The sequence below is a fragment of the Anser anser genome, assembly GCF_964211835.1.
Source record: "Anser anser genome assembly, chromosome: 4".
Classification (NCBI taxonomy): Eukaryota; Metazoa; Chordata; class Aves; order Anseriformes; family Anatidae; genus Anser; species Anser anser.
In genome coordinates, this window is record NC_139724.1 from 25,184,344 (window position 1) to 25,205,849 (window position 21,506).

General features: G+C 39.6%; 1 protein-coding gene and 2 long non-coding RNA genes across 10 annotated transcripts in view; 2 read left to right on the plus strand and 1 right to left on the minus strand.

Moving 5' to 3' along the window:
• FBXO8 (F-box protein 8) overlaps positions 1 to 8,110 on the plus strand; it is a 19,872-nt gene extending 11,762 nt beyond the window's left edge. For all 3 annotated transcript variants that reach the window (XM_083835379.1, XM_083835377.1, XM_083835378.1), the window contains exons 4-6: positions 2,752 to 2,870; positions 4,438 to 4,634; positions 5,222 to 8,110. In XM_083835379.1, coding sequence (XP_083691505.1) covers positions 2,752 to 2,870; positions 4,438 to 4,634; positions 5,222 to 5,409 — 504 coding nt within the window. In that variant the 3' untranslated portion in view covers positions 5,410 to 8,110. The remainder of the gene's footprint in view (positions 1 to 2,751; positions 2,871 to 4,437; positions 4,635 to 5,221) is intronic.
• On the minus strand, positions 7,523 to 20,895 carry LOC310899216. Of its 6 annotated transcripts, none has more exons than XR_014584070.1 (5): positions 19,535 to 20,895; positions 18,722 to 18,821; positions 15,271 to 15,361; positions 13,341 to 13,459; positions 7,523 to 7,658 (listed from the first exon to the last, which is right to left on the minus strand). It is a non-coding gene; the product is annotated as an uncharacterized lncRNA (long non-coding RNA). The 6 variants fall into 6 exon arrangements; XR_014584071.1 differs by having other exon boundaries at positions 17,337 to 18,821; XR_014584072.1 differs by lacking the exon at positions 19,535 to 20,895 and adding an exon at positions 19,002 to 19,527.
• Positions 16,513 to 18,470, plus strand: LOC310899222. The gene is made up of 2 exons (XR_014584091.1): positions 16,513 to 16,772; positions 17,254 to 18,470. It is a non-coding gene; the product is annotated as an uncharacterized lncRNA (long non-coding RNA).
• Positions 20,896 to 21,506: the final 611 nt, after the last annotated feature.

Consider the following 21,506-nt stretch of genomic DNA (forward strand, 5'->3'; position numbering starts at 1 on the left):
CTGTTGTGCTGTTCACCTAATTACTGTTCCTCCAAACCAGCTCATCCTGTTCTATTTCCTAAGTGTTAAAAAGACCTCTTCAGACCTGGTGGATAGTGGCCCAGATCTGCCTAGCTGAATTCAGTCAAACGTTGCCTAGGAGAATCACCAGATGACTGAAAAATAATCTTAGCATAGATTTTACTAGCGTGTAGGACTACTTAGTTCAGCTAGTATACCTGCCACAAGCAACCATTTTAGCTTCCTAAAGGGATTTATTTGAAATGTGGATTCTGAGAGGAATTCAAGGCAGCGTTTACAGTGTTACAGAAAGCAGATTTGATGACATGCCTTAAATCTTGAAAATAAATTTAATTTGCTGTGAGCGAAAATTTAAGAACTTTGAAGAGAAATCAGGTTTCTATTGCTGCGAAGTATTTGTGGTTGCTTAGGAAGAAATAAACAGCAACTAAAGATGATGGCTTGTGTTGAAGTGTATTTTATTTATACCCTGTTTATTTGTGAAAGAGATGAGGAAAATAAATAAAGAGACTGCATTCACATAGAGAGAGATTGTCAAGTGTTGTGTGGTGGGGAGAGAGAGGGAATTAAGAGACAGGATAAAAATGTTTTGCAAAGACTCATTAGAGTATCAGATAAGGATCCTACACTGAGTTGTAATCTAGTGCACAAAAGAAATGACTTACGGCATTTACTGACACAGAAAAATCAATCCCATTTGTCTTGTTTTCATGTTGTTTCATCTATGAAGTGCCAGGTATTTTCTGGATATGTTGCAGAAGTGTTCGTTAAATAGCTGCAGCATAAATGCTTTTAAAAGTAGAGCGTTACTGAAACTTCTTTGACAGGGTCCAGTTTATATTGCCGTAAACACGCACTTCTTAGTGAAGCAAATGCTAAAGTCTCATTAAGTCAGGATATAAGTAAAGGAGGCATAGTTAAGCCAAAAGTGTAAAGAATAGTGAAGCCCTGGAGTCCCGCTGTTAGTTACATATACACCGTCAAAATACTAGAGAAATTAATAAGAGGTTCATATTCATTTTGGTCTCCCATTTTTACATTCCCATTTACCTCTAATTCAAGAAAGTACTTAACCATACATTGCCCATCCTTATTTCAAACAGACTTAAATATAATCTAATTTGGACTTAAATGCAGATGTATAATGCAGTACATTTCATTACTGTTGCAAATAATTCTTAAAATCAGGCACTAAAACTACTGGTTTATTTTGTTCTTAACTGTAAAAAAACTTTATATTTGTATTTGTTTTAGAAAACACTCTTTTAAAAATAAAGTATGCTTCTCCGCTGCTATTTTTTGTAAATATATAAGCTAAAATTATGGACTGGTTAAAAAAAAAAGGTTGGATAATGCTACAGGTGTTTATTGGCTTTTCACTTGTCATGGATATCTTAAGTATCTGACTGTATCTCAGGGCGTATATTCTAATTTATTTTTTACTTGATATACGTGAGATTTTGTTTTACTGATCCACTTCATAAAACATCTCTCCAAACCTATGCTCAGTACTTTATTTCTTTTTTAAGCAAAATTGCACAGCACTGGGAAGTTAGTTTATAGACTGAACAGGTTTCCCCTACGTGTTTATAGATGTAATGTATACAATGTAAACTAAAAGGGCAGACTTACAAAAAATAGTGGTCTCATTTCAGAAGATTTCAGAAGTGTTTTAAAGGTGATATAGGTAGTGGCACTACCTTGGTGTATACTGCCTACACAGAGATGCATTCCCCTACACATTTTACATTATTTCAACATTATGGTTTAATAGATACTGTAATTAAGGAATGTAAATTCTGTTTAACCAATTCTCAGAACTGCTCCCACTCCCTGGCAAATGAAATGAAGCTAGTTGGTTAGATTTTTGTTGTTGGAAAATTTGAACATTTTAAAAATCCATCAATGTGGTTTTGATCGAAGGGAAAATAGTTTTCATGCTTTGGGATATTGCAGTGAACATAAAGAATTCAGGATATCGTTGAAATATTTTTTATGAAATATTTTTATTTTTAAATGAAATTTGGCATGTGTATTCTATAAGAAATGTGTGCTTGGCAAAGTGGAAAATTCTGGAAATTATAATATGAATATTAAATATACACAGTAGTTCTATCTTTCTTAAGGTATTTATATATTGATGCAGTGTTCTTATTTATGTGTATGCACATTTATATATGTTTATATTTACCTCTGCTTTGAAATCAGTGTGCTTGTGTTTATTTGCATTATTACACATTTAAACAAATGCATTTAATGCATCTATTTGAATGTGATGCGTCATATACATGTGAGAACATTAATGTTTTAGTCAAAGATTTAAAAGACAAAACACATTATGGCTAAGATTTTCTTCTCTACAAAAGTTATGAAATTAAATGTTATGGTCCCTGTAGCATTTTAAATACAATTTTTAACAGTATTAAAACCAAAATATTAGTCTACACTGTAAATGAGATACTACAGAATTATGGGATTCATAATTTTAAATGTCCTGCTGTCAGTATATGTAAAATCTCAACCATAACAACATATTAAGTTCCTTTTAGATTGTATTGTGCATGTTGAAATGTTATTGAGAGGAAGAGGAATAATTCTGCTTAAAAAAAAATATAGACATATATATATATATAAAATTGTATTATGTTCCTACATTGCTAAGGACAGTGCTTGTTCCTAAACATAATATGAAGATTAAACATATTTATATGTACATATCTTTTATCTCAGGGAGTCAACTACTTTATGTCCAAAGGCATACTAGACGATTCGCCAAAGGAAATAGCTAAGTTTATCTTTTGCACAAGAACATTAAATTGGAAGAAGCTGCGAATCTATCTTGATGAAAGGTAACTTGAATTTCTTGTGAGGAGAAAACTGCTATTCTCAGTGTACAGCACCATTCAACAATAAATATTTTGCTTATATTAATATAATTTTATTGCTTTAAAACTACATGAAAACACAGCTAGGTAATGCTGTTGCTAAATCTGAACAGTTTCTTGGTTCTAGAATTTGTGACTATAACACCTTATAAGAACCCTTGAAAATATTACTTATAACCAATGTATCAATCTCACACAGTGTGCTATTTCTCCATTTTTGCAGTTCTTCATATAAATTGTGTGTAAGCTGTAGCGTGCATTCAAACTGCACACAATAGTTTGTGCTGTATGATGTTCAGGACTTGTAGATATTTTGTTGCTTTTTTTGATTTGGTCTTTCTTTTTGGTGTTAAGCATGAAAAACAGTCCTTTTAAGAAGTGGTAGTAGCTTTTTAATTAATGATGGATTATCTAACCACTATTTGACTGTGGTAGGGAACTCTACCCCCTACTGTAGCATGCTTTTCCACCTCCGCAGTGCTTTCTTTTGCCCATCAGGGTACCTTCAGGTTGGGGTGATGCAGTATCAGGAAAGAGGGGCACCAACTACCAGTTCAAACGAAAGTTGTAAGAGGAGGAAAATAACAACTGGACTTATACAGGAAGAGGAGAGGGACAGCAGCATTTACAGCAGGAATCCTCTCCTGCTTCTCATCCTATTCAGCCTGTACTACTAAAGAACTCCTTTTATTAGCAGTCATTTTTTAGTATCATCACCACTGACAGTCTTGTGCTATAAAACTTCAGATTATGAAGTTTTGGTATAATAGAAGAAATACAAAACCATTTATCAGATGAGATTGCAAGTTAATTTTAGCAACACCTACTGCCATTCATCTTCCATTCATGGAGTGTAATCAGGCACTGAAAGTTAAACTGGGTTTCTAGGTATCCCTCTTAGTATTGAACTGTTTAATAGAAAGGACCAATGTAACAGAATATTCTTTGTTTCACTCAAATTTATTTCCAAATTTGCTTCAGATGTCTTCTTCATGTCTGTTTGTTTAGAATAGTCTGAATGATTTCGTTGTTTCTGTGCGCAGTTGAAAACACCTCAGAGCATTGCACTCTGATGGACTTAGACTTTAAAGGGGCTTTGAGAGCAAATTTTATCTAACTTAAGCTGGGTTTTAACAAGATACTGCTATAACAGCTTCTACTTAAGCAACAAAATATGCATGATACACAGAAATGTATTCCCTTTACTGTCTCTTTAAATGACTGTCGGATAGCTTAAAGGAATTGAAGCCTTTATGTATAGTATAAGTGACTATGCATATAAAGAAACGTAAACTGCTAATTAATGTATATTTTTATGATATTTGGTTACTATTGTAAGTGCCTGAAGAACATTTATATTACTATCTTTGTATCGTTAGTGATAATTTTGTCTTTCAACAAAAATAAAGCTAATAAACTATTCTAAAGCTCAAACTACTCTAAACCTTCCGTATCGATTTTTAAACCTACATTTTCATATGTAAATAGGTAAAAGAAACTTCTCTAATCATGTGGGATTTTATTCTACCAGGCGAGATGTTTTGGATGACCTTGTGACGCTGCACAACTTCAGAAATCAATTCTTACCAAATGCACTGAGAGAGTTCTTCAGACATATTCATGCCCCTGAGGAGCGTGGGGAGTACCTTGAGACTCTTATAACAAAGTTCTCTCACAGATTCTGTGCTTGTAACCCTGATTTGATGAGAGAGCTTGGCCTTAGCCCTGGTAAGCAAAAAGAGCTTTGATTCAGTGAATCACTCTGTATTTCTGTGCATATTTGGTTGATGTTACTGCTCACAATAAATACACAACCAGTACCTAAAATATTTGTCGAAGTACAAACATGGCTTGGGAAGGTCTTTCACCTATGTTGAATATTCAGGCATCATCCTGTTTGGGCTGAAAAAAAAAAACAACATAATACATAAGCATTTCTAATCGGTTGCTGGGGAGCCAGTTTTCAGCAATGGGACTGCTTTTAAAGATATTTAAAGATAAGCTTTAGCTGGATGTTGACCTTAGTTTATAAAAACTTCAAGAATCCATTTAAATGAATGTATAGAGACACATCAGTGACTTTTAGATATTGTAGAAATATTAAGAGATTTGTAATTGTTCATCTGGCAATGTGCTGATGTTATTACTTTGAAAATTGATATACTAAATTTTGTGTTGGTGGGATATCCCTTTGTATTTTTATGTACCTATATGTACAGTTATAGGCCCAGATGCTGAAGACTTGGTAAGATTCTTGGACAGGAAATAATATTTGTAATGATCACTGTTTCCTTTTATATTTTTTTCTTGTCTAGATGCAGTTTATGTACTGTGTTACTCTTTGATTCTACTTTCCATTGATCTAACCAGCCCTCATGTGAAGAACAAAATGTCAAAGAGAGAATTCATCCGAAATACACGACGAGCTGCACAGAATATTAGTGAAGATTTTGTAGGGCACCTTTATGACAACATCTACCTTATTGGCCATGTGGCTGCCTAAAAGCACAATTTGCTAGCACTTAAGATTTGTAATTTTCAAAAACTACATCAGTTCAAGAAATTGATTATTTTGTAGAGATGGGGGTTATTTTAGTGCTGGTCATTCTAACCTCTGTATGCAATCAAAGTTCGTGTGTGTAAGTGTGTGTATGTGCAAACTACCTTTTCTAACTATTTACTGTGGGAATGGAAGGATTTGGAGATTTGTTTTTCATAATTTTTTTAGTTTTGCACAAAACAATGCCATTAGTCTGACACAGCTATTTACAAATGTTAAAACTGACATTACAGTCTAAGCTGACAAAGTGGTGGATTTGTGCATTAGATCTGCTTGAAACTTTAATAAGTTCATTCTTTTTAAAATGCCATGTAATGTGTACATATTTAACTAAAGAGGTTTATAATCATAATTATTTTATTGTAAAATATTTTAACTAAAATTTCTCCTTTTATCTCTTAAGAGTGTACTTCTTTCTTTTGCATTAAGCTTTTTCTTTTACAGTGCTAATTACCTCAGATACATATGTTAGAGAAACATTGATTTGAATACTATAAGAAATTTTATTCTAGAAGATGACAGAATACTTGTAAAATATCTAAGTTGATATTTAATGCTATATGACTAACTTGAATAATAGCAATGTGCTATTCACTCAAATTTAACGAAGATTACAACCTCTGTTTTAGATGAACCCTGATGTCAGTTAGGCACAGCCTAGGGAGAATGTGTGTTTTACACATAGCTAACCTATATTGTAGGCACATTGGTGATGTAGGACAACTACATTCAGCTATTCAGCACTGTAAGCAAAGGAAAATTTCAACAGGGAAAGTGGTAGAGAGCAGCTAAACATGTTGCTTCTTTCAACCACCTCCCTCAGTTTAGATGTGTCAATGATGGAAATGCCTAGGCAAATTTATACCAGATGACTCATTGTTAAAGCTGTTAAAAACAGTGACTGTGCACGCTTAGAGTGGTTACTGTGCAAGTCTGGAGCTGTTGCAGACTGTTTGGCCAACTGAGATACTGAAGTATTCTTTCTGAGTCTCTTATGTAGCTAGCTTTTTAAATACTTCTAGATTTATGAAAATACTTGAGAAATGGTTTCAAGTCAGGTCGTATCTTACATTCTCTGAAGCGTGTAGAATATTAGTGCATTTGAAGTGAAAATGAAGGAAGTTAATGAGGATTTTTGCCTGGTTTTAACCCGTAGTGCAGTGCTTTTCTTAAACTGACATCATATGTAGTTGAAAAAGAGTCATTCCTTAATCTTTTCCTGATTGTTTGTTTACATAATCCTCAGCTATCTCTAGCATCTGGTTTCGTTGTGGTAACTAATAGATTTATCATTTTTACCTACCACACCATGAGATGAGGTAGAAAGATCATCTTAGTTCTGTTTTAGAGATTGCTGTGGATTTTTTTATTATTTTTTTTAAATGTAGGAAGCTTATGGCAGAGACAGGAATTGAATGCAGGTCATACTCCTCATAGGCATGCACTTTGCCCACACTGCTGCTTTATCTTTGGCACTGAGTGGTTATTACATTCGTCTTAGATGTGAGAAAAGCAATGACTGACAATATACTTACTTCAATCTACATAAGGGCTACATAAATAACAGGGGAAAAAACGTAGCTACCGTTGCTTCTTCAAGTATTTAGCATAAGCAAGATTTTGTTCATAGCTCTGGTTCACATGCAAAAATGCACTCAGAAAGAGTTGTATTTTTTTATTAAATTACCTTTAATCAAGTTTAAATGTCATTTGTGTTCGTGTAGCGTACACTGCCAGCAGTATTACAGCAATCTTCCAGTGAAGTTTTACAGTATCATTCCCCTCTCTCAGGGTCCCTCATTGCTTCACCCTGTGTCCTTTCATGTATTTCACAAGGCCCAAGGGTGCGTTCCTTAATCATTTATTAATCTCAAACATGAAATGTTAAAAACATTATATTAAACATTGCCTTAGGCAAACGTCTGTCCCTGTTCAAAAAAAAAAAAAAAAAAAAACAGGAAAATTGTAATGTAATCTGTAAAACCAACAATAAGGACAAGTCTCTGTGTGCTCCTTGAGGTGCTCTTACATGAAGACTGCAGATTACAGATTTCTAGAAAACACTCCTCAGACATTACGCACATAAAGAGAAGAATTCAGTGAATTTTGAAGTTACAACTAATCTTATCTGGAAGAGTTTTCTTCTGGGACCACAAATGCAGCTCAAGGTCTCATTCTCTTCTCACTGGCACCTATGTTGACATGAGAGATAGTGTTTTAGATTTTGCACTGATATGAGAGTACAATTCGTTAATCTGCATTTCTCTTACTTTCCAGTTACCCTCGGTTCCCATCATCAGGCAGATACAGAACAAAGCCTCCAGGCAGGCAGAATATGTTATGTCTGGGATAGTTGAGTACATCTATTAACAAGGTTTAGAAAGCTTCAAAGACCAGGGTGATAAATTAGAAACAGGACAATATGCTTAAAGTCCAGGGGAAAAAAAAAAAAAAAAAAAAACTACTCATGTACAAATAACAGCATCTGATCTTCTGAGTATGATTTTGAACAGCATTAGTTGATTAGCACCCAACTCATGCTGTACCTTATGTTACCAATTCAGAGTGGAACAGAAAACCTCAATGTGCAATGTGCCACATGTGAATTCCCGTAGAGGTAACCAATAAACAAAAAATGACAATAGACATCTCATCTGTGGTTTGTTTTTTTTTTTTTTTGAGGTTTGTGTCTTTCTCCAGAGTGGCAGATAAGTAATTTTTATTTATTTATTTTAAAAATCTAGAATTTTCTTGAAGTTAGGCAATTTTCTGCCATGTTTTACAAGGAAAAAAAAAATCTTAAGCAGGTGTAAAACCATTCTTACAAAGAGAAAAGATAAAGTTTGAATTTCCTTAGTCCTCTAAAAACAAAGGTTTGGGCAGTGTCTTCTTCAGTATACACTATTGCTTTCTCCATGTACATTTGAAAAGAAAATAGTGATAGGTACTAACTACACTGCCCCAGGTGTTACTAAGCACTGTACTATTGGTTTGCTGTGAAAGTAGCTACTTGATCAAGCACTTCAGAATACGTAGAGGATCTCAAAACTAATTACGCGAATGTGATCATACTACTAACCACAAAATGATTCCCCAGCTAGTAGGAGGTTCCACCACTGCATGCCCTTTGAAATTTGGCCATACAACTTACGGATTTGTACCAAGAGAAATACTCTGTGACTGCTTGTTAGGAAGCTGTGGAAGAACTCTCTCCTGACAGTGGAATTGGGAAAGTCAAACTGGAAGGTGGTATGTAAGTGATGTTGCCTGCACACTTAACTGTGTAGTAGATACACTAAAGGAAGAAAAGAGCCTGTGGCATAGCAAATGCTCCAGTCCTATAAAACTAAAGCTGTGTTCTGAATGTCCATTTCTGAAAATTAGCTGACTTTAGAATACACTTCAGATGTGACGGAAAGACAATTGTTCTTTATTTGTGTATGTCCACTTGAAATATCACATAATACAAGTTTTTAGGGCTGGATTAATTTCTGAGTCTCTCATTGCATTTGTTTAAAGTATATGATGTATATTACATATTCATGTAGCTTAGTTATAGTCTGTGTCTGACATTTTACATTTTCATGTGTTTCTAACTTGAATAGCTTTCACTCATGGTAAATAACAGATTTATACAGCTTTGGCTTCTCAAAATAAAACAATCTTCAACAAACAAAAGTCCAAACACTTGTAAGCGAGACAAGTTTGTCAATTTTGAAGTAGACAAGAAATTTTCATTAAATAAAAATAAATTCTAGTTATTCTCTTCAACCTCTCCCTTCCATTCCCTACAATGGAAAACAAATATTATAAAACAGCTTCAAAATAAAGATTTAGGAAAGTGAACTGTTTACCTGGGCAAATAAATGTGACTATTTCCTGTGCAATATACCAAAATTTAGTAATGTTCATTGCATAAACAAATTTATAGACTGGAATTGCTCTTTTTTGAAGTGGTAATAACTTAGTTCTCTATTTAAGATTGTAGTGCCATATGATTTTTTTACAGTTCTATTTTTAAAAGTATTAAATTACTTTAAAGTAGTTAAGCAAAGATTGAGGTATACTAACTTTCTCATGTTAGAAAGTCAAAACAACAATATTAAGTATTTAGAAAAGTTGGATTTACTTGCCTTGAACTGGATTGCAAATGAGTATTTAAGAGAAAGATTTTTCTTTCTTTTCACATATTTCATGTAAATATCAAAAGTAATAAACCTTACAGTAGATGACTTGTTCTCTGCCATTGTAAAATCTATCACTAATCTCAAAAGCACTATTAAAATAGACAAAGGACAGACTTAGAGGATTTCCTGTGTCTCCCATAGGCACATTACGGTTTCAGTTTGGCTTAAAGGGAAATATGCAAACTGTTATAACCTACATATAATAGTGATTTTAGTAAGATAAAATTTTATGTGATCTTCTAATCAGATCTAATCAGATGTTAAAAGTTAAGATTTACCATACAATGGGTGTAATTACATCATAACCAAATAGCTAGGATTAGCTACAGAAATGAATTTTTATCTAAAAAGCTTCAGAGATCACACAGTTCCTTCATCACTTCAGTGCTTTTGTTAAGTGATGTTAATGAATTTGCAATTTTTTCTTTCTTATTTATCTAAACAAGCTTTGAGAAGATATAAACTATTTGCACAGAACACTTCCATTCCCTATGTGCAATTTTATTCCATTAAAAAGCAACTTTTTTTTTCTATATTTGCTTTATGATTTAGAAAAGCAAAAAATCTACAGTTCACTGAAAAAAAAAAAATGTGGGTTTAAATATGAGAGATGTTCCTGCATAGCACCTATTATAGAAAACAAGAACAAAAAGCACTTTTCAGATTTCTGGCCATTAAACAAACTCATTATTTTTCAGCTTAAAAATAATACCTATTTGATATTTAGTACATGACAGAAATCAAGAATATTTATCTGAAAGCAACATGGTTAGGATATTGGTTCTTCTCAGAGAGGGTATTCATTTGTAAAAGTTAGCTTTCTTCTTGGCAGAGTTGGAAAGGAATGTTGGATTTAATTTAAAATGATTAATGAGATTTTGTCAGACTCCCTGCCTTTACCACCACTGCAGTTTGTCAGCACAACAACCTGGGAAACCCGGACGCCACTCTGTCGCCCAAAACAGCTTTCCAGGAAAAAATAAACCTGAGTAACTAGTGCCAGGTACATGTCAATGGTATTGTCTTTCAGCTGTTGACAGTTTAACTCTGAGTCAGGACATTTACACATTCTGAGGAAGTGAACCTCATTCGTTATTTCAATGTCTGGGTTTGACAGTGGATACCAGCATAAACATAAGTTTTCCGAGGAGGCATAGCCTTTATTATTAACCTTCTGGAAAATCTTCTAATCCATGCAGCTGAGAAATTATTTAAATGGGGGGGGGGGGGTGGAATCAAGGCTTTTTTAGATAAGGGTTTGGGTTTTTTGTTTTGCTTTGTTTTGTTTTTGGGGAGAAAGACCAAATATGCAACCTATCTCATTTTTGGCAGGGTTAAATTCTGAGGATCTCATTTTCTAAGCCCTGCTCATGAGAAGAGGCTGCCAATTTGCAAAGAATGCGCTCTTGGACTTGAGGCAGATGCGTTTGTTAATAGCCAAAACTAAGATATGCTAATATCCAAAAACTAATAAGCTCACAATATTTTTGATACATAACCATTGCATAAGAAAATGAGCGTATCTTTTGAAATGTAAGGCAGATATTGAAAATGATTTACAATGCGTCTCCTTCACTATACCTGTGGAAATTTATTCTGTTGGACTACAGCTGGAGCATTGTGTTCTTCTTAAACATCCTATATAGAAAAACTGAAAAGAAGACTTTAATTTCAAAAGCAGGCTTTCCCTTTCCAAAAAAACATTATCTGTCTATGCTGTGCAAGCCTTTCTGCAGTCATGTAACCTAGTGCCAACAACATGACTTTTCATTCAGTCCTGTGGACCTCTCCACAGATATGTTCTATGCACTGACTCATCAGCCTTCACAGAGGTTTACATGGTAAAAAAGATTTAATATTACTCTGCTGCACCAGAGGGAACATATTCCTTATGGCATGATGCCTCAGGTATTCTTTACATGACTTTCATCTCAACATTTTCCTAAGTGTTAGAAAAAGTGTTTTCACAACTACTCTTTCCCTGTCTTCACATTAAGAATTCAGAATAATTACTGCAGTTACATGTAACACAATCAAATTGAAATATATTTTTATAACTGGAGAACTTTTAAATGGTCTCATTTACTTGCCTTCTGCAGCATTAATCACCTGCATGACAAAATAAGCAAAGGAATCGCTGAACTGCTTTAGATGTGTTAAGTGTGTCTCTCTTTGCATACTTCTTAATGACAGTCAAGATCCTGCATTTTTTCACATTTAATATAACTTCCTATTTCTATATCCCACTTAGTAATATATATCAATAAATTTATTTACTATTGTTGCATGCTGTCTAAAGTGTGGCAGTACCATTTCTTATTTGTACTTAGTTTTGTCTTAGGTTTTTTTGGTGGTTTTTTTTTCCTTTTTTCTTTTTCTTTGCACAGCAGCAAAATTTAAACAAACAAACAAAAATCTATCACACTAAAAATATGATAACAAATGTTTGAATCTTTTTCCTACATATAAGGTTTACATATGTGATAAAATGCAGAAGTCACGTGGTTAGTAATTGACTTTTGTTAAAACTTCATTTTCAGCTTTTTAATATAAATTTGTTTTAATATATTATTTCCTTTTCTTGGTACTAAGGCAGCCCATGTTGCCATATAGTTTTATGTCAATAAATTTGTTCTCATCCTTATTCCAAAGTCATCCACAGATCAATCCTACAAATGCTGATTTACAACCTCTAGATTACTTTAGAAGTTGTCCGCTGCATGAAGTGTGCAGAATTTTACATAGAATATGAGATACTTTAGTGCTAAGCAGGCCACCAAAAAAATGCACTTAGAGAGGCTTATCTACATTATTCTTTCAATGCATTTAACAAGATACACCCTATTACGATCCTGACCCCCCCCCCCCCCCCCCCCACTGTCAAAAAAAGCAAGCGAGGAGAAAAACAGAATGTCAGTAGAGTTTGGAAAAAGTAAAAGCTTAGGAGTATCTCTAACCTCACCTTCTGGCAGACCTATGGTCTTAGCTTAGCAGTAAGTGACCCCATGATATCAACTACTACATAGCAGCATTCTCAGATATTTTTGGACAACCATCCTTTACTATCCATAAAAAGAAACAAAACTGGAGGCTTTATGCATACTACAAGTAGTACTAATAAGACCGTTACTTAATACAAGTAATGCTTTGGTCAAAAACCATTTAACCTTGGAGAAAAGAGATATAGCCAAATTCAATATCCGTGATTGTCCTGGTTCCAGTTAGGACAGAGTTAATTTTTCCTCATAGTAGCTGGTAGGGTGCTGTGTTTTGGATTAGGATGAGAAGAGCGCTGATAACATGCTGATGTTTTAATTGTTGCAGAGCAGTGTTTACACCAGGCCAAGGACTTTTCGGCTTCTCGCTCTGTCCTGCCAGTGAGCAGGCTAGGGGTGCAGCAGGAGCTGGGAGGGGACAGACCCAGGACAGCTGACCCAAACTGGCCAAAGGGGTATTCCATACCATCTGACGTCATGCTAAACAATATATAGGGGTGGCTGGCCGGGGTGGGGGGCGGCTGCTCGGGGATAGGCTGGGCATCAGTCAGCGGGTGGTGAGCAATTGCATTGTGCATCACTTGTTTTCTTACACATTATTATTATTAATACTATTATCATTATCACTATTATTATTATTATTGTTATTATTATATTCCTGTCTTAATAAACTGTCTTTATCTCAACTCACCGGCTTCACTTTCCCATTTCTCTCCCCCATCCCAGAGAGGGAGGGGGGAGGGTAAGCGAACGGCTGTGTGGTGTTTAGCTGCCAGCCGGGTTAAACCACAACAATGATGCACATGAAGCCTGTAAAATAAACAGAAGAGCCCCATCTGTACTGGCAACAGCAAAACATTGGTCCAAATGAAAAGGTGTCTCAGTAAACTATTCTAGGGTACAGGTGTACCACATAATCTAGCAAAGGAGTATTTGTCTGTTCATAGACTGATAAATAATAATCTATCCAGGAGAACGTGGCTGACAAATCCACCCACATTTACGATCTATATGGTTGCTCTGGCTGGCACTTACAGTCTTTGGTGGGCCAGTAGCATTGGCTTTGGAAGTAAGAATCACAAAGTTATGGTGAAAGGTTAAAGAAAGTGAAGTTCGTTGGTTTGTTGACAAATTTGTGCTGTTTCTTCATTTGAAAAAAAAAAAAGTGGATAATTGTTCTAGCAGAATGCACACACAAAAATAAATCAAACTTGTCCATCAAAATTTGTTTTTAATTTTCCTAGCTTTCTGAAGGGAGCTTAGGTATGTGCCTCCTGAAGGAAGAATCCTCTATGTCACCAGACAAACTCTTCACATGGTTTGCATTTCTGGTATCTCATAACTGTTGTTTTTCTCTCAGATTAGAACACAAGAATTAACTCAAAGATCTCAGTTTATTTATAGTATTATTAACAATGATTTATCCGGGGGGAATCTTTGGTAGTGAAAAATAATGTGTTTTCACAATCTTTCCATAACATTAAAATATCATTTATATGTTTGCCAATAGTTTTTGTGAATAAAGATGGTGAACTTCACATGAACCCAAATTAATCCACTGCTAATTGAGAGCAAAAGAAAGTCTCCTTACAATTATCACCTGAGAAGATTAACGTGGAATCAGTGCTACAGTGCTTACATAAAACACCACTTGCATTAAAGTTATTAAATATTTCTTAATTACTTCATGTACTATTTTAATTGCAAATTTTCACTTAAGACTTCTGTCCACCACAGATCAAGACATGTTTCTGTCAAAGGACTCCATAATCCATTGCTACAGAAAACCATGCATCAAGTTCACAAGAGTAAAGCTTTGATAGATGAAGCACTCACTTATACGATGACAAGTGGAAATGGTTATATAAAAATGGAAATGTCCTTTAAGCAAAAGAGTAATCCAATCCATTTTAAACATAGTACTTAACAGGGAGAATGGAGGGTGTCTTAGATGTAAGCAGATGAAAAATCCAATCCCTGTTCTGCGGACAGACCCATTTTTAAATATGTGCTTTTAAGTCTCAGAGAAGCCGATGAAACTAAATTTCCCTACTATTTATGTCTCTAACTTCCAGCCAACTTGCAAGGGCAGCATCAAAAACCACTCCACTGACATCAGTAATGTTTGTTTTAGGCTCCTTATATGATTTGTTTTTAACAACAACAACCACAGAGTGAAAGTGAGTTTAATATCAAGTTTATTCTTGATTGGAAAATGTGCACAACAAATGCTGTAGCTGTAACAGAAGAAAAATATGCCTGACAATGGCTCCACAGAGGGAATAGAGTCACAAGATCATTCTTGAGCAAGACCAATGTGGTGGTCCCCAATTTTACAAGCTTGTTTAGTAGCTTTCACCACTGGGGAAAAGCTGCCTGTGATGCTCTGCTGAAACTCAGCTCCTGCTCCCTGAGCATCATCCCCCTACCAGGCCAAAGCAGCCCAGGACTTTCCCTGGTGCTCACTATCCAGAGGAGAGAGGCATAGGTCAGGATCATGGCAACATAAGAACTTCACCCTGCCATTTCTGCAGCACCAGCCACCTCTGTTTCAGTGAAACTCCTAGTTTCCCCCAACCTTGGTGTCTGCCTTTATGTCCTGGAAGTTGATTTTCTCCTACCTTGATAGGTAACTATTCTCTCTGCATTGCTGGGATACTTCAGATCTGCTGGGCACCTCATGCCAAGGATGCTGTGTTCACACATGTCCTCCTGCAAGCAAAAGGCTCAGTGTCACAAAGAGGGGGCTGTGCAGAGCTCTTACTATCAAAAGATTGTTAAAAATACACAGTGCATTTGCAGGGACCTATCTCTGGATGTAAATATGTTTCAAATTAAAGAAAGACTAGAAATGACTGCAACATAAAGAATGCTCTGCTGACTAGAAAATCTGGTAAACTCATGTCTCTTCCAGATATATCTATTGCATCGTATTTTTAGACGACCAGTTTTCATGTTTTTTTCAGCCACATATTCTCCAAGTTGAGCCCTTGAATGTAAGCATAATAGGATTTTTTACAAGTCTTCAACTTTGGACATTCATTTTTTTCTTTTTATTTCTAACATTTCCCTTGCTGGTATTAGAACATATGGTATAACTTAACTTCCTCAACAATATCTGCTACTTTTTCACCTTGATTTCCCAGCTTTAGATCTTCCAGATAGAGTTTCCCTTAGAAAAGGGTTATAGAAAAATAATGTGTAAATACTACAACGCTGACGGGGGGTTCGTGTATATATATTTATGTCTTGTATATACTCTAGGCTCCTGGTCTGCTTGCTTGCCAGCATGATTGATTGACTGTGTACTGAGAGCTGTTTATAAAAACAGGCAGGTACTGTATTTGAACATGTGCACGAACACCCGAAGCAAACCAAAGCGATCCCGCTACGAGCTACATTCCTGCGGGCTCCGATGCAGAGTCTCTGGCCGCCGACAGCACTGCTAGAACTAATCCCGTGTACTAATCCCCTTCCTCCTGCTCCTCCCTGGGCACCAGAGAGGTGCAGCGGGCGGCACTGGCGCATTGCCGCCGAACGCCTGGGGATGGAGAGGGCGACCCGAGCAAATTCAGGATCCGGGCAGGCTGGGGGGGTCCGGGGGCAGCAAGGAGCGAGCTCGGGGCTCGTTTTTCCTTCCCTGTTTTAGGAGGGTCCCCTATCGCCACGGGGGTGACAACGGGGGGGGGGGGGGGGGGGGGGGGGGGCAAGGAGCGAGAGCGGGGCTTGATTTTCCTTCTCTTTTGCAGGAGGGTCCCCTGTCGCCACGGGGTGATGATAGGGTCACCTTAGAGCGTGTCAAAAAAAAAAAATAATTATATATATATATATTGGGGGGGGGGGGGGGGGAGGGGGTGGTTTAAGAGCAAACTATTTATTTTAAAACTCCTGGCCGGGCCGAGCCCCGCCCCGCCGGGCTCCACCTGCCTGGGCGCGGGGCCGGGAGGATTCCCCCCACCGCCACCCCGGGGCTTCTCCATGTGGATCCCATTAGCATCATTTGCTCCTAGTAGAAGGGGGATTAAAGCGATTAGAATGAAAATAATTAAATGATCTTTCAATTTACCCGGTCGTGCTGGTTGCAAGTGGAAAGGAAGAAGGGACTCTGCTTATGGTAACCGCGGTAGGGCTTGGGATATTATTATTTCATTATTATTATTATGGAGGGGGTTATTTTTAAAGGGAAGCAGGAAAGGAAAAATAATAATTAAAAAACAACCACCAAAGAAAAGAAACTTCACAACTGTCAACTGTTTTCCAAACTCCAGATTAATGCTGGCCAGACCTCTGTCGTAACGTGACCCTACTGCTTTTTCAAACGTGTTTTCCGATCTGTAATCGTTTGTTATGTCTCAGCGTTGAATAATGAAAGCAAAATAAAAACCAAAAATGTTCTGATGCTCTGGGTTTTTTATGTCATTTTGGAGCAGGGAAGGTGGAGATTTTTTGTCTTTTCCTGCGGCAGTGACAAGTGAAATCCCTATGTTTTATCATTTGGAATAAAGCCATAATCCTGACAAAAGTCTTTAAACATTCAGAAATAGCAGATGGTTTTTAATCTGGGGGAGGGATAACCGTTTCTCCGGTTTCTCCTCTTTTTCAAGGAGAGTGCTCTGAACAAGTGACAAAATTGCTCATCCATAAGCTCCCGCTACCTCTGCATACCCGCATCTGAACGCCCCCTTACCTCGATTTTCAGTGATTTCAGCTGCAGCGAGACCATTCAGGACTGAGAACCGAGGAAAGGCAGCAAGGCACGGGCTAAAATCGGTCGCGAGCGCCTTCCTCTTTTTTCTGCTTTCCTCTTTAAAGCCACGTTAACATCGAGGAGATCCTCAGGACACAGGGGCCCAGCTGGGAACCCAAAAGGCAGCGGCCCCGGTGCCGGAGGAGGAGGAAGATGAGCCGGGGACACTCAGATCCCGCAGCTACCTAAAGGCACGGCGCCAGGGCGGGTAATTCCTTTGCCTAATTAAAATCCCCGCGGAAGAACCTCAGGACCTGTAGGGGAAATGGCATTTCTGCTCTCCCTGCGTGTGCGAAACCCTCCCGGCACCGGTACGGGTGCTCTGCTCTCAGCCACTCTGACCACAGGCGTCTGTCCGCGGGCAGCGCTTTGCTTTCGTTTGGTTCTTATGAAGCTGAAAAATTTCCCTGTTGGTGCTGTTATTTTAAAAAAGAGTAGATCTTTCAGGGTAAAATTTAAGTATAAATTTTTGATTTTTTGATTCTTTGATTCGACTGGGAGGGAAAATCCCGTTTGTTGTCAGAAGTTAATTTTCAGCTAATAGAGAAGTTACTGACTTTAAATATTTTCCTTTCCTCTATAAAAGTTGTTGGCCTGCTTTCATAGCTACTAAAGAGCTTATCCGGCAAATCGAAGCCTAAACCCCGGCGTTCATTTGGCAGTAACTCGTTTAGTAAATACTTGTTATTACCGAGCCCTGCTTTTTGCCCAGCGGGTCTCGTTCACAAGCCAGGCAGTGTCACTTCTGCCCCCTGAGGTGGTCCTTTAACGCCAAGCCTGCGGGTGGGAGTCGCTTCTCGATTACCAATAAAACCTTTACTGCAGCTCGCCCAGAAGTGTCTTTGGAGAACACCCTCCTTTTACGCGTGCGGTGCCCCAGCGTTATTTTTTCTAATGCCTCCTTTCCTGATCTCATTACCGGCCGCTCCCGTTTTGCTCTTTATGGACAATAAAAGCTCCTACTCGGGGCGTGGGGAGCGCGGAAGGGTGCGGAGCAGGTGGCCGAGCGTTATCTCTTAGGCATTTATATTTTCCCCAGTCTCTCTCACAGGAAAATAGCCACCCCGGCTCCCTTCCCACCTCCCCGAGCCCCTCATGCTAAGGATGGGCAGCAGCCCCTCGGGCGGCCCGGGCCGGAGCCGGGGGGCGAGGAGGAGTCGAGCAGCAAGGAGGCAGCGCCTCGGGTCCCCTCTGGTCGCCTACGGTCCCCTTTGGTCCCCTCTAAGGCCGGGGGCAGCCTTCTGCTCAGCGTGGGACCCGAGGGCAGGTCCGTGAGCGCCGAGGGGAAGCAAACAAAAAAGCGAGAGTGGCCAAACCTTGTTTACCTTTCGTGGCCGGGAGGGTAAATGCCATCCCTCTGCCTTCCTGCGGCACCGGCTCGCCTCGCAGATCCCTGGCTCCTCCGGTAGGCGCTCCCTCTGCCACCTAGGATGACACGCGGCTGCCTGGAGCACCGAGCAGCTGCCCCCCGCGCACACACACACACACGCACGCACACAAACACACACCACCACACGCACACCCACGCTCTTCCCCATCCTTGTCCCCCACCCGCAGCCGTGGGTGGCGCTGGGGCATCCTCCCCAGGCTGCTGGGTGCCCTTACCGCGTCTCAGCCCCTTGACCTCGGGGAAATCCTTGCTCTCCAGCAATACCCGTCTTTTTTTTTTCTTATTTTCTTTTTGCTTTGTTTTGTCTTTCCTGAGGGGTGTGCTCGTCCTGCCCCCCGACGTGCGGCAAAAAAGCTGCCCACCCACCCACCCGGGGCTCCTCGGGAGCCGAGGGGCGGCGGGGGTACCCCGAGAGCCGCGGCCGGCCCCAGCCCTGACCAACGGGGGACTTGGGGGGGTCGTACTCGGCCGGGGCCCCCCTGTGCCAAGGGGTGCCCCGACGGCTCCTTAAAAGCCGCCGGCTTGTTTTAGGAGCCAGGCAGGACGGAGTCCTCCCTGACAAGGGCATTTGATTTAAAACTGCCTCCCGAGAAATACAAATAAATAACTTCTCGGGGAGAAAAGAAACCCAACCCCGAGGCTGACAGGAGCTACAAACACTAAATATGTGTACGGAGAGCACAAAAGTAAATAAAAGAGCAAAAAAAAAAAGTAAAAAAAAGAGCAAAAGTAAATAAATCTCGGTTACCTAATTGAAAGGCAGAAGCAAGCCCTTTGTGTACACAGGGCTTCAGGGAGAGGAAAACCAGAGCACCGGGGCCACGAGAGGAGCGGCGGGGCGCGGCGCCCGCCCTTTGCCGTCGGGGAGGCTCCGCCGCCGCCGGGAGATTTACCTTCGCCGCTAGCGCCAGGGCAGCCTTCCTCCCCACCCCGCCAAAAAAAAAAAAAAATGGTATGGGGAGGGAAATGTAATAAGAGGAGTCCAGTATCAGGGAGAACTCTTCCCCGGGAGCAGGGTCGGCTGCTTGCGGGGATGAAGAGGGATGCTGCGGCGGCACGGGAGGCGGGAGCCAGCACCTCGCCTCCTAACACATGGCCGAGGAACGTGCTGCGGAGCGAAAAAGGCGCAGAGAAAAGGGGATGAGTAGAAATACCACCTATTTCGGCTGCAAGCGGCCCCCGCTGTTCCAGGAGCCCGGCCTCTTAGCTGGGAAGAAAGAGCGGCAGACGCACTTTGATAGGGATTTCTGGTTTGTGTTTTAAACCCAGTGCCTTGGCAAGGGTGCTCGTATCCACGTTTCTCTGCACGGAAGCCAAAGCATCGAGTCGAGTTCCCGAAATCAGTTACCCCGTAACTATTTGGGGAAAATTCCGAAGCCGCCCAATTCGGAACCAGCGCGACACCGTACTGAAAACGAACCCAAAGAGCGGGCCAGTTGGTGCCTCTCGCATGCCCCCGCAAATTCTTCTCCTTGCATTTGTAACGATGCCCCACGTGGCCATACCCCGACCTCTTGCCGGGCACGGGGCAGTTTGGGGCACCGCGCCCCGCTGGTGGCCGCCCCTTGCTCGTCGGCTGCAGAGGGCGCGTGGTTCCGAAGGACGCTCCCGACACACGGTGTGAGACAGCAAACCAGTCTTACGCCTCTCAGTCCTATTTACACTCACAGTAATTAATAACAGCTGCAATTAACAGCTGCCATTTCGCCTCAGAGAGTATTCTCCTCTCCCCCCGGCCTGCAGTGCCAGTGACACGAAACAAGGCGAAGAGCCGCACTTGGAGGAGGAGCAACTCGCAAGCATTTCTTTGCTGAGTGCGACCTTGCACCTGTCCCCCTCCAGGGTATCAAGGGCAGCTCCTCTTCACTAGTCCCAGACCAGTTTGCAACACTTCGGCCTCGCCACCGCCAGCCTCTCGCTGGGCACTGATTCCAGCACCACTTCCATTAAAGCCAGCGGGCTGGTGACTCCCCAGCCAGGGCAACCAGCTCTGATCAGCTGTATCAACTAAGAAAAAAATCAGTCTGTTAACAGACCTGTCCTAAGACTGAATTAATGTGCACATACCCGTATTTCTAACCACAAATATGAATATGTACTCTGATACCTCTCCTGTTAATATCCTTATATTGTGGATGCAAGCTGGAATGTCTTTAGAATTGCTGTATAATATTTGCGATATGTAGGTGCCTATCTGGGTTTACCAGGAACAAAGAGGTTGGAAAGTGCCTCTTTAGTGTCATTAACACCTTCTAGTGTAGTGCATACACCTAAGCATATAGTACAATTGCAGAAGAGCTATCACCTTCCTCTAATGTTATATTTTCTTAATGTCTCTATTTTCCAAATGCTGGAAATGATGTTTTGAATATGCTGGTTTGATACAGAAATGGAAAACTGTTCAGAAATGTAAAACCCATTAATTTTTGAATTTTACCATTTGCAAGGAGAGGAAGAGAAAATATTCCAGGTGCACAGTTCAAAAAATTTGGAAAGAAAACAAAATCTTCTTACTGATGTTCTCAGATACCCACTTTTGAAAAGACAGTGTACAAGTTCACTTTGAAGAGCTAATTATGGAAATGTTAATGGATTATCTTCTGGACCGGTAACTATGCACTTTCTAAATGGAGATTTTGCTCCAGGAGATGCCCTGGGTAGCTGTCGGCCCTTGCAGCTGAGCACCTTGGCCACTGTTAGGTAGCAGCTTTCACCCGGGG